Here is a 13,059-nt window from a genome sequence, read left to right as displayed (position 1 = left end):
CAGTTTCCCAAGATGGCATCACTGCATTCAGATATATCCATATATCTGCTACATCCATCACATCTGCTAGGCAGATGCCTGACCAGCAGCATAACCCAATGCACTTAGTCAGGAGGCCTCAAGTGTATGCATATGTATTTGCGTACCTATCAGAGCCTATTTCTTAAACATGATTTTGTCAGAGGACAACACTTATGTTGCCACAGGTTCTTTTTCAGAGCACCAAGTGTGCGCTGCAAATGGGACCTTGGTTTATCGTCTCATTTGAATGACTACATGCTTAAGTTTGGTTTTCCAGTCAAACTTGGGTGAATAAGCAAGACTGGGATTCAAACCAAGACCCTCACACTAGTCACAGACACTGTATTGGCAGATAAGCATCTGAAACATTCTGCCACCTTCCTTAAAGAAGAATCAGTGTCAGAGATTCGTTCACTCACTCACTGTTGATTATGTTAGTGGAGAAGTGGCCTATTGGTAATGCGCTAAACTTTGGAAGCACAAGTGTTCGTAGGTTCAAGTCCCAAATACTGAAGAGACTTTTACTGCTCCAGTGGTGGCCTTAGTTAAGCTAGTCTTTTGCATGAGATGATAAACCGACATCCTTTTTGCAGTAGGCACTTGGAGCATCTAAAATAACTCACAGCAAGAAAAGGGCAGTGCCTGGCAAAATTCAGTTTAAAAATGTACTTTTATAGAAAATCAAATACATTTAAAGGCACAAAAAAAAAAAAAAAAAAAAAAAAGTGGTGCTGCACTAACACACCCCAAAGAAAGCAGTTTAAACTTCACACTAAGAAATCTGTTGTGACAAAAAGTAATACAATACAATGCAATGCAATACAATACGGTTCAAATGCTGATGCTGCTATAAAACTGAAGGCATGAAGCAGTTTTCTCCTTCAACTGCCTCCAAAACAGTATGTATTCATTTTTGACTCACTTGTGTAAACAAAGTGAGTCTATGTTTTAACCCGGTGTTCGGTTGTCTGTGTGTGTGTGTGTGTGTTTGAGTGGTAAACTTTAACACTGCCATTTTCTCTGCAAATACTTTGTCAGCTGACACCAAATTTGGAATAAAAATAGGAAAAATTCAGTTCTTTCCTGTCATCTTGTTTAAAACAATATTGCACCTCTGGGATGGGCACAAAAAATAAAAAAGAAGCCAAATTATATGCAAACTGAATTTACTGTTATATATATATATATTTTTTTTTTTTAATTCTCTAAACTTGGCACTTTGATTTGATATTCTGATAAACTGATTCCTCTGTAAGTAACCAAAACCTGTAACTTTTGCAGCAAATGGTTTAAACAGAAAAATAAAATAAAATAAATTTTTAATTGATTAAATCTGAAAATAAAGTGTCAGGCAATGATCAGGGATTTATCCTTTCATCCACTGTTGCTTAAATACAACCCAGCCAACAATAATAAAATAAAACAACAACAACAAAAATGTATTTTAATAGCACTGGATCTTGTGTGGAGACAAATCAAAGTGCTTTCACTCACAATTTCCATGTAGGGATGCGTTGAAAAACAAAACTTATGAACAGACAGAAGGCAGAGAAACTAAGGATGGAATGAGGAAGACGAAGAAAGGGTTATACTGGAAAGAAGTAGGCCTGACTAGACAGAGATCAGAGCAGGGATTTGATGATGATGGTGGTGATCAGAATGATGATGATGATAATGGTGTGTGTGTGTTTGTGTGTGTGTGTGTGGTTGTGTTTGTGTGTATGTCCATGTGTGTGTGGTTGTGTGTGTATGTGTCCATGTCCATGTGTTTGGCTGAGTGTCAGTAATGTTGGAAGTTGGGGGTAAAAGCGCACAGGGGGTTGGGTGTGTGTGTGTGTGTGTGTGTGTGTGTGTGTGTGTGTGTGTGCGAGTGTGAGTGTGTGTTTGTGTGTGTGTGTGTGTGTGTGTGTGTGTGTGTGTGTGTGTGGCCGGCTGAGTGTCACTGACCATGGAAGCAGGGGATGAATGGTCGCAGGGGGTCAGGCAGGGAGCGGTACAGCTTGTGCTCACGAGGGATCATCGGCTTGCACACTGTCCCAGGATCCAGCATCAGCAGCGATGACTGCCCCGCCACCTGATGGCTGAACGGCTCCAGCCGCACCGGCCGGGGGTCCAGTCTGACAACCCCCACCGACCTCTCCTGCAGTCGCATCACGTTCTCTGGCTCCGCTGCTGTTCGTTGTGCTCCCTGTTGCTCCTCTGTGTTGCTGCTGCCCTCATAATACTGCACACAACAGCAACATGAGAGCTGTGTGACCAATGGTTCATCCATTGAAATGGGAATTCATTTACAGCTTCGGATTTGTGAAGGACCATGACTCTCAATCCTGATGGTGAAATTGCACTGTATCGTTATGCAGCTGCCTTGGAGGTTAGCTGGCCTTTGGGGACCATCCCACCACCAGCTGTCCAAAAACCCTCTTGGCCAAGAAAGTGGGGATGTAACTTGGGCAAGATATTCTCCGCTATAATGTAACTCTAACCCACATAGTCAAGACAGTTGTCTCTTCTGCTGATGGTCCAGTCTAACCTGACTGTATCATACTGTGAAGACACAGCACAAAACAATATCCATCATCATTACTGGAACCGCAACTTCAATCATATCTGTCATGCTACAACAAAATCTCTGTTCAAATCTGGCCTCAAAACACATCAGTACAAATCTGCTTTCATTGTGTGTGTGTGTGTGTGAACTAATGCAGTATTTTCACTTGTAGTGTAAATGCTTATTTTGAATTTGTATGCTCTCTGGGGAAATGGGAGAAAATGTGAAAATGAGAGATGCTGGCAATAATTTTGAATGCAGTCATGTTGTCATGGATGAAGAAATGTGAAGCAATGAGGTGGCATCGATTTCGGTGAAAAACATTTTTTTTCCTTTCATCTTCATTTTTTGTGAACATCTGTTTGCATAAATCTAGCATGAAGTGGTGAGACTCAGATAATAAGGGGATCTATTCAATGTGGAGTGGCACGTGTGTGCATGCAACAGGTGGATGGTTGAAAGGGAAGCACGAGAGGTAAGTGGAACATAGGGTCAAGGGATGAGAAGTGTAAGCACACTTCCCTGTGAAACATTTATGTTGATATGTTGATGACGATGAAAATCATCTTAAATGTGTGTGTGTGTGTGTGTGTGTGTGTGTGTGTGTGTGTGTGTGTGTGTGTTTATTGCTTAAATGCTTCAGTTTTTCTTTTTGTTCATTTTGATTGTTTGAAAATATGTATGTAATAAACTATAATGAAAATGTTGAAAAATTGTTCCTTAAAAAAAAAAAAAAAACATTTTGAAGGTCAAGCAACACCAGGTTGCTTACAACAACCTGATCTGTGAGCCTGGTTTTAACAGAAATTTCTTCAAAAAATACATGTGGCTAACAAGGGGGCAGTGTGCTCAAGTAATGGACCTGGTTCCACCTGGAGGCCTCAGCTGAGAAGGGATCTGTCTAAAGATTAGTAAAATTTGCAAACAAGAGTCAAACGTTTTGCTCCACCATGCAAAAGATAAGTTTAGTAACAATGTTGGTGCAAAATATGGATCTATAAATATCTACAATGACAAACAGGTTAGTGTGATTTTTTTCTTTCAGTGTGAAGTTTGCAGACAGAATTCACAGATATCTCCCTTTATGCATGCACAGTGCTACTTGATTCAAATGACAAACAGTGCAATGAACATCAAATTTGTTGTTTTGTATGCTTGTTCTGGGACAATCAGTGAATTACGCAGTATGTTTTTAGGCCTATGCACAAATCTCCCTCTGAATAAAATTTAGCGGCCTTCTGGCCTTCTTCGCAACTTCGTCAATAATATGTTTTCACATGAAATGTCTACCTTCGTGTGTCCGCTGACTGCTATTTTTATTATGCTCATAACAGTTAATTGATTATCCTCTTCAAAATATCTGTATGCAGTAAACACATTGATGGTGTAGTTAGCATCTGTCTGTGTGTTCTGTCCATAATTTGTGTTAACAAAATGGGAAAAACATGTTTTCATTTTTTCACATTTTTCTCACTGAGCATTAGACAAAGGAAGCAAACTGGCATACACAGAAGATGATTTTTGTCAGCCCATGTGCTGTATGGACTTAGCAAGTGTTATTAAAGAGCTTCTCCCTCAGAAGTGGAAAGTTCTTTGGTGGTACAAAGCTTGAATGAGCAATTTCTGGAGATATGATTGACCATTTATGTTGATAGAACCCATATTTGTCATTGTCAGGACAGCTGTTCACTTACATTTCTGCAAAAGTTGTGGTTGTTATCATAAATGTATATAATCTATTTCATTTTCATCTGCCGGTATAAACCATTCACAAGCATGCCATAACCAGCTGTATTCTGTTTGTTTTTGTTTTTTATGTCATTCTATGGCAGTAGAAATGGACAGTTTTGTAGCACAAAAATTATTATTTTCACTTTGAATTGCCTGAACAGCTATCTGCAGTAAAAATAATTTGGAAAATAACCCAGATTCAGAATCCTCATTCATGTTCCTTCACAAAAAACACATTTTCTATCATTATCTCCAATAGCTTTTGTGCTAGATTTTGTTTATACCTCCGATTCCTCCAAATTCCCTGGCAAGGGGAGAGCTTTTTTTTTTTATACCAAATTCCCTGGCACTGGTTAATGGTTTACCCAAACTTGGGTAAGTTCTCAAAGCCTAACTGACCAGCACATTGGGTTTATACATAGGTCAAGCATCTGCTCTTCTTTTCTTTTTTTCTTCCCTTTTTATTGACAAAGCAGAATGATGTGGCTCAGTGTATATGGGTCAGTCCAAAGGCTTTGGTAAGTCCTTGAAACTGAAACTCTCCTTCTCTCCCCTCCATCCACCTCTTCCAACTCACACCAAACCCTGAAAAAGTGTTTCACATCCAGCCAGCTGTTTATGAAATATTAGTCCTCTCTCTCTCTCTCTCTCTCTCGTTTCTCTCAGTTTATTGAAAAAAGTGTAAACGGGTTAAGGTTAAGGTCATTGGGGCAGTTAATTCATATCCACTGTGTTCAGGGTTTAGCATAAGAAAGCAGGGCCCAACCTTCTCTTTCTGCTGTTTTAACATTCTCTGACCTAATTCAGATACCCATTCACACTTGGATGGGGTAAAGTGACTTTCCCAAGGACATAACATGCAGTGATGCTGAAACGGGGCTTCGAACCATGATCACTAGTGGACACAGGGTCAGAAATCCAACAGGGCCACAGGGCCTCTGAAAAAAAAGTGGGGGGCTTTATGAAATTAATCAAATGCATGAACTGGACACCATTACATGCATTTTACTTAAAATCCAGCACCATGCAGTATGGTAAAAAATATCAGTTTCAGTTTCAAGGAAATGTCAAACCATACAGACTGATCCACATACACTGTGTACACATGCAACCTTATTGCAAATTGTACTGTGACATTTTCAAATATAATGCTGGTTAAACCAAACATGCTATACTAACCTGGTTGCCAAAAGCTTCCATGTGTCCTGATCTGTTTAAGCCGCTTATCCACACAGTCACATCAAAAAAGTAAATGAATATGAATTTATATGAATAAATAAATGAATGAATAAATAAACAAACAAACAAAAAATAAAAAAAAATAAACTAATCAATAAAAACAGAATCTAAAAACACAGTGAACAGAACCTTAAATTTCTTAATTGCTGCACCCACTCTCAAACAATTTGAGCAGCAGACCAAAAAGTAAAGATTTGTATGTCATAATATTGTGTGTCCACAGCTATCCAGTTCATGGCAACAGTCTTTATCTCACTCTCATTAAACACAGTAAATAAACAAACTGTTTTCAACCATTTAAAAAAATACACCATAACCATTAATTCTTCGAAAAAAAATTCAGGATATCTCATTTCAACTGAAACTGTACATATATACAATAATAAATAAATGAATAAGAATAACCAACTAAATAAATGAATGAATGAATTATTTAACCGATTTATCAAATGAAAATCTGGATCAAAATGTACAAATTAAAAATAAATAGGTATATGATTTTTTGATTTTTTTAAATTTTTTTTATTAATCACTTCAGTGTCAACAAGATGAAGAACAATGGGAGGAAGCACAGCCTGATATATCCTAACAACATGAACAGAGCTGTTCCAGCCTCCTGCATCCTTGCAATCACAGCTGTCAGCCAGTAATTAACTAACGGAACAGTACCACATGCTGCCAACCCCCACATCCTATTTCCATACAAGAACCAGGAGTGCTAGCTCACAGCACTGCTACTGCCAGTCAGCAGCTGTAGTGAATGGTGGTGGGTGATACTCAGTAATCACAGGACTGCAGACAATGGATTTCCAGGGCAGGCTGGCCTCGTGGTGTTGCATCCCACGAAGAAGTAGGAAGAAGTAGGTGTTGCATCCCACGAAGAAGCGAACAAAGTCCCATATACCAACCAGGATTTTTTCTACTCCCACCCCCTCCACTAGACCTTTAACAGTGGTCCACATACTGGTCTTTTGGGCAAGATGACAAACCAAAGTTGTGTGTTCAGCATGCACTTTGCAGACATACAAGAACCCAGGGCAACAAAAAGGTTGTCCCTGTCAAAATTCACTTTGTTAGTAAAACAATGCACTTGCAGAGAGATTAAAAAAAAAAAATATATATATATATATATATATATATATATATATATATATATATAGGCGGCACTGCACAATGGTCTTATGTTCTCCGCAAGGAGAGCAGCCAAAATTTCACACAGAGAAATCTGTTGTAACAAAAAGTAGTTTAATAAAATGAAATAGAGTAAATTTTAAAAGCTGATTTTTTTGTTCATCAGTCTAAACAGGAACAATGAGACAAGAGTCAGATACTGAGATACCCCCTTCACAACACAACACACACAGAGAGAGGCATGGCGTTCCAGGCTACTATATTCATGTCTATAATCACAGCTGTCAGCCAATGATTAACTAATGGAGCAGCACCACATGCCACCAACCCCTACATCCTTTTTCCATACAGGAACCAGGGGTGCTAGTTCACAGCACTGCTAATGCCAGCCAGCAACTGTAGGGAGGGGTAGTGGGTAATAATAATCACAGGATTGGCTTCAGGAGGGTTTCCGAGGCAAAATGATTGGGTAGAGGCTTCCTATTTTGTAAAACACCTAAGTATTTTTCTGGATAGTGTGCTATACGTATCATTGTCACAATGTGAGTCGAGTCTGACGATGACCATCAGAACCAGAGAAGGCATCTTCTATCCTATCTGGACTAGAAATTTAGTAAGTTAGAGAATGTCTTGCATAAATTACGTTCCCATTCTCTCCGCCAAGAGGGTTTCAGGACAGTCAGCATTGGGATAGTCCCCAAAGGCCAACTAGCCCCCCAAGGCTGCAGCACTGAGAGCCAGCGTAATCTTGCCTCCTGGTTTTTTGTCACAGTCTTTCATAAAAGACTAAAATGTAAATAAATTCTCACTGCAGTACAGAAAGCATTGATCATACAGCTCTCACTTTTATCATATATACAGAAAAGCCCTTTCACAGAAAGAGATGACCTACCAGAGGTGCTGTCGTCAGGGTTAAATTGGGGTTCAGTAGGTGGGATCGAAATACTGTGGACCTTTAAGACTGGAACTGCAAATCTCGCATTGAAGAAGAGAAAATTATGTGTTCAACCAATATACTTCTACGCCATAAAGTGTCTGTAAATGGGTGGATGCACGAAGCATGTGTGCTGTGTGTTTGAGTGTGTGTGTATTCAATTATAATATTAGAAGTGTGTACAGGCTCATATGCAATATACATACACTGATACAGTCATAAACACACATACACACAATTGAATTGTATTGTACTGTATTGCATTGCATTGCATTGCATTGCATTGCATTGTATTGTATTCTATTGCTTTACTTTATTACTCTTTTTTTTTCACAACAAATTTCACTGTAGGAAATCTGGGCTGCTCTCCCTAAGGTGAATATGTAGCTATAGTGCAGAGCCACCTTTTTTTCCTGCCTGCCAGAGCACTTGTTTTCATATCAAAGTGATTTTCCCTCAGAATTTTGCCAGGGACAACCCTCTTGCTGCAGTGGGTTCTTTTATAAGTGCTAAATAGCACTTACACACATTACCTTTAGCTTAGCTTATCATCTCATCCAAATGATGAGCGTCCAGACCACCACTAAAGGTCAAGAGGAGGGGAAGAAAATACTGCTGAAAGTGCAACTTGATCACCTGCGTTCAAACTGTCTAGTTTTCAAAGTAGTGTGTTGCCACTGGGCCAACACTCCACACAAACACACACACAAACACACACACACACACACACACACACACACACACACACAAGCAATGGCACAAGAGAACCAGTTCTCATGCTGTCAACACCAGAGGACCTAATCTACTGATACACCCCCATCCCCCTAACTCTTCCTCACTCACCCCTCTCCCCTGCCAAGCAACAGTCCATTCCCCACCTTCAGGTCCATTCCAACAGAACAGAAACTGTTTGTTATTCCTGCCCTCTCCCTTGATGAATAAATAAAACACCAAATGCACACACAGAGACCAGTATAAAGACAGATGCAGGAGTCTGATGCTGTGCACTAATTCACCTCTGTTAACTGTTACAGTGTTAACATTGTGTGGGCCGTGGCAGAATCAGTCAGGATTTGAGACCCCATTCTGGCATGGTGTTGTTAATAATCAGACAATGATCGGTATTCAGAACTACATACATATGTTCCTGCCTTGGGTGGGTGTGTCTGGAGCACTCACACACCCATGCAGGCAGACAGTTGCCCCCTCTCCCTCATCAGCACTTGCACTAGTTGTCGGGCTAATTACCCCATGACCCGGGCCCAAATTAGCACATGTATGTATGTCTGCATGAACTGCAGACCTGGCAAGGCAGTGACATTTAGCTGTAAAGAGGACAGACGCTATGATGCAGAGTGAGGCTGGACACCACATGATGTCTGACCCTTCCCCCTGCCCCAATCACCACCCCCCCTCCCCACCTTGCCCCATGAGTCACCCTCCACATCCTCCCTCCACTCACCCGATCACGGGCTGCTCTTGGCTCTCTGCCCTGTTGTTACTACATGCATGCACACAATATGCCCGTTAGGTATGTATTTACCTGCAACACACACACACACACACGCACACAAACATTTCTTTCCTGGACTATACTGCAGGTTCTATTTTGTTTATTCTGAATCAGTTCTTCATGCCATTAGATCTTTAAAAGACAGGTCAGGTGTGAACTCATTATTGAAAACAGCCATTCAATTTACAAATTTGTTCTCTATCTCCGCTTTCACAACAGGAATGTTATACTTTGGTAGAAAAAGTCCAAAGCACCCATTTAATTCACAAACTTGTTCTCTCTCTCTCTCCGCTTTCACTACAGGAATGTTACACTTTGGTAGAATAAGTCCAATGGTAAAAATTTAAGCACGAAAAAAGACAGATAACTCAGAGATACATAGTAAAACTTAAGAAAATCTGTGTTTCCACTGGAAACCATTGCCAAAATTTCTGTTGATGGCAAATTATTATCTTTATCTGCAGATGGTAGATGAACTGTTAAGACGAACAATGTCTGTAATGTTTCTTGTATATGTGCTCACATAAGAGTCAATCACATACTAACTTGCCATATGTTAAATTACCACATCCCTGACCTGAATTCATATTCATTGTTGACAATTTTCAGCTGTCCATTGTTAATGATTTTTTTTTTTTTTTTAACTTTGATTTGTCCAGTTGGTTTACTGTTAAAGTTGTTAGTTTCTTGTAACAAGGATGCTATATTGTTACTCTTTATATATATATAAAGAAGCTTCACCCGTTTATTCTCATTATCTAACACATGAACACACACACACACACACGCCCAACAATCCCCCCCACCCCCACACACACATATACTCCACACACATACAGAGGCAACATAAGCCCATAAAGGAATTTACATAGTTCTGCAAGCAAAACTGCTGCCACTCTTTATGACTGAATCAATGATGCAAATCAATTCCTCTCCACATAAACGAATTTCATCACTGTTTTATTTTGTTCTATTTTTCTGGTTTTGATTTTGTTGTTTTTGTTGTTTGCTGGCCTTATTAATTATGTGTGTGTGTGTGTGTGTGTGTGAAAACTGGTTTAAAAAAAAGTGTCTGAAGAAATGCTGACTGCAGGACCTGCCATAAACCACTTGACTGGTGGCTCACAAGCTTCATGAATTGGTGATAGACAGCAGTATATCTTTTCCTGTGAATACTGGGCGAGTGGAGGAATCAACCCCACTGAGCAGCTAATGCCGTGTCTCTTTATACGTAACAGTGTTTCTATACAATTGCTTCTGCTTTTAGAATGCGGCAATCTCTGTATTATTTCCCAGTGGAACCTATTACATTTTATCTTTATTTCAATCACTTGCCTTTTACTTAGGGCCAAAGTTTCACTTCATCATATTTCAATGTATCAAAATCTTTATTTCCCAGTAGAACCCATTTCATTCAAACTTATTTCAATCATTTGCCTTCGACTTTCACTCAACTATATTTCATTTTGTACAAACCTAGGGTAGGATTTCAAGCCCTAGCAGTGCATTGGCTTTATATGTTTATTCACTTTTCTTTTCCTTTCTTCTCTTTTCTAAAGCAGATGTGGTGCAGTATATACATGTATGACAGTGAAACTGGAGACAAACAACAGTTAATCTTTTCTTGCAAATGCAGGGAGAGTGGGGGAATCCCCTCCCCCCCCCCTCCCCCGAAACACTAGATAATTTCTGTGTCCATTCAGGCACATCAGTGTCTCTTCAGACGTGTGTGTCTGTGTGTGTGTGTGTGTGTGTGTGTGTGTATGTGTGTGTGTGTGTGTGTGACTGGAATTAAATTTGTATCCCTGTATTGACGAGCGCAGAAAGAGCACTGATGCATATGCTCTGTGCAAGTTTTTAGGTTGGTTGTTTGCAATGTTTGTTCAGCATGAAACTGCCAAGGAACAATAACTTTTTTTCAGAGTTTGAAACTGCAGTCATAATTATTTTGCAGACAACTGAGAGAAACCTACAAAAGCCTTTTGGTCTGACTGACTTGCTGAAAAATCAAGTCAAGTGACTGACTGGCTGCCAAATCATTGTGTCATTTCAATGTTACATGCCTCGGTGACTAATGACCAGCTCCAAACCTAAACCCTGGACACTTTACACTGATTTTTTTTACTCCATTCTCAATCCAACAAGGTGTGAAATGATGGGTATCTGACATGTAACGGGGAAGGTTAAAATGGCATGGAGAGGATTGGGCCCCATCTTCATATGCTGAGCCCTTGACACAGTGGATTCATTGTCCCTATCGCCATAAAAGGCAATGGGCCCTTATAAACCTTAATTGTGCAAACAGTACAGCTGCTGTGAAGGTGAGATAAAGGATTTAGTGCTAGTAAAATTAGTCCTAGTTTTCCTAATGGTCTCAGTAAAGTAATATAGAACTGCTGCTGATGTATGTAATTATAACTGATACTGTCATAGCTATGACAGACTGCCCAAATCATTCTTGTGGACACACACACACACACACACACACACACACACACACACACACACATATATATATATATATATATATAATTCTCTCTTTTCTCTCTCTGAGACTATTTCTCTCCCCATCCCCCCATTTCACACACACACACACACACACACACACACACACTCCCTACAGATGACACAACCTCACTCTTTTATTTACACACCAGAGAAATATTGACACAACTGCACACAAAACACACATGCCCTTCCCATTTTGCAGAGCTGAGTAAGACTCCTTACTGCTTTATCCCCAAGACAACACATGGCAGTCAGTTTATACAGCAATCAACACGATAAGATTGCATGCACAACATATACAGTCTTCACACAGTGATAAGGAACATTTCATAAAAGCAGGTGTATTTTCATAAAATATTTGAAAAAAACATCAAGTGAGGATTTAAATTATGCAGGCTGCATCTGGCGTACCACTGGTCTCTCATCAAATACACAAATGGCTGTTTCAGGCACATGAGGACCATGAACAGCTTGCAAAATGTGCTTGAAAAATCAATGTTTCTGCCCATCAATCAGTTACAAATGATAGCTGTGCTTATTCATTGTAGAAAATATGAAGTGCATGCAAAAGAAAACACCTTTGACTATTAGTGGTGCTAATGCTAGCTGCATACACCGCCGCTTGCCAGAAATTCAACATCATTTCCCTATGCCCCCAAGCAGAAAGCTTTGCAAGTCCCCAAGCAGTCCTTAAGTTTTTGTTATCCATGTATTATGTCTATCTTTGTGACCCTGACCTTCACATGGGCTATCTTGGTAACCATGACCTCCATAAAGTCAACATGGAAATGTTGCAAGGCAGCTGAGAGAAATCTACATTCACTTTGGCCTGTCAAGAATAACAATGATATCTCCTCTTCAGTGATGATGTTGTACCAAGTTGTGAAGCAATGCTGCAAGCTGTGAAGCAATGTGAGTGACTGGAGATGTGTACATACATAGAGTGAAATGCTTCCACACAGCATCCCCCACCTTTCCCCAACCCTCTCCCAGCTCATCCTCTCCACACAAACACTTTTTTCCCCTTAAACCTTTACCTGCTGAATCTTGGGAAAAGGAAATAAGTGTGTGATCAGTTTTTAACACTTTTTTTTTTTTTTTTTTTTTTTTTTTGCACTTCATACTTTTTGAGTATGGTTCAATGATGTATTGATACTGATGAACAAAAGTGATATATTCCCAAGAGGAAGAAATCCAAATGAAGACACCTGACATGGTATTTCTTCTTATCCCAGTGAGGTGACAGACCTCTGAACAGCTAACTTGTCAGTAGCAGTCAAGCTGACTGCTCAGACACCCTTTCACTGACACAGTCAAAACTTGGTTCAGTCCAATGTTGAATGCAAGAATTTCCACATGTCTGCTAGAAATTTTCGTTGTCTTGGACAGATGGACAGGTGGGTATTAGGGTGGTATTTTGAGCCCTGACTTTCC

General features: G+C 39.8%; 1 protein-coding gene across 1 annotated transcript in view; it reads right to left on the bottom strand.

The window, feature by feature from the left end:
* The window catches only part of LOC143280300 (inositol hexakisphosphate kinase 2-like), a 56,786-nt gene that overhangs the window by 30,474 nt on the left and 13,253 nt on the right, over positions 1 to 13,059 (bottom strand). Inside the window, exon 2 of the mRNA XM_076584931.1 lies at positions 1,969 to 2,245. Within this exon, the coding sequence (XP_076441046.1) occupies positions 1,969 to 2,173 (205 nt within the window). The 5' untranslated portion in view covers positions 2,174 to 2,245. The remainder of the gene's footprint in view (positions 1 to 1,968; positions 2,246 to 13,059) is intronic.

The sequence above is a fragment of the Babylonia areolata genome, chromosome 3 (genome assembly GCF_041734735.1).
Source record: "Babylonia areolata isolate BAREFJ2019XMU chromosome 3, ASM4173473v1, whole genome shotgun sequence".
NCBI lineage: Eukaryota > Metazoa > Mollusca > Gastropoda > Neogastropoda > Buccinidae > Babylonia > Babylonia areolata.
The sequence above is the reverse complement of the archived record's forward strand: the minus strand, read 5'-3'. Positions and strand labels throughout refer to the sequence as shown.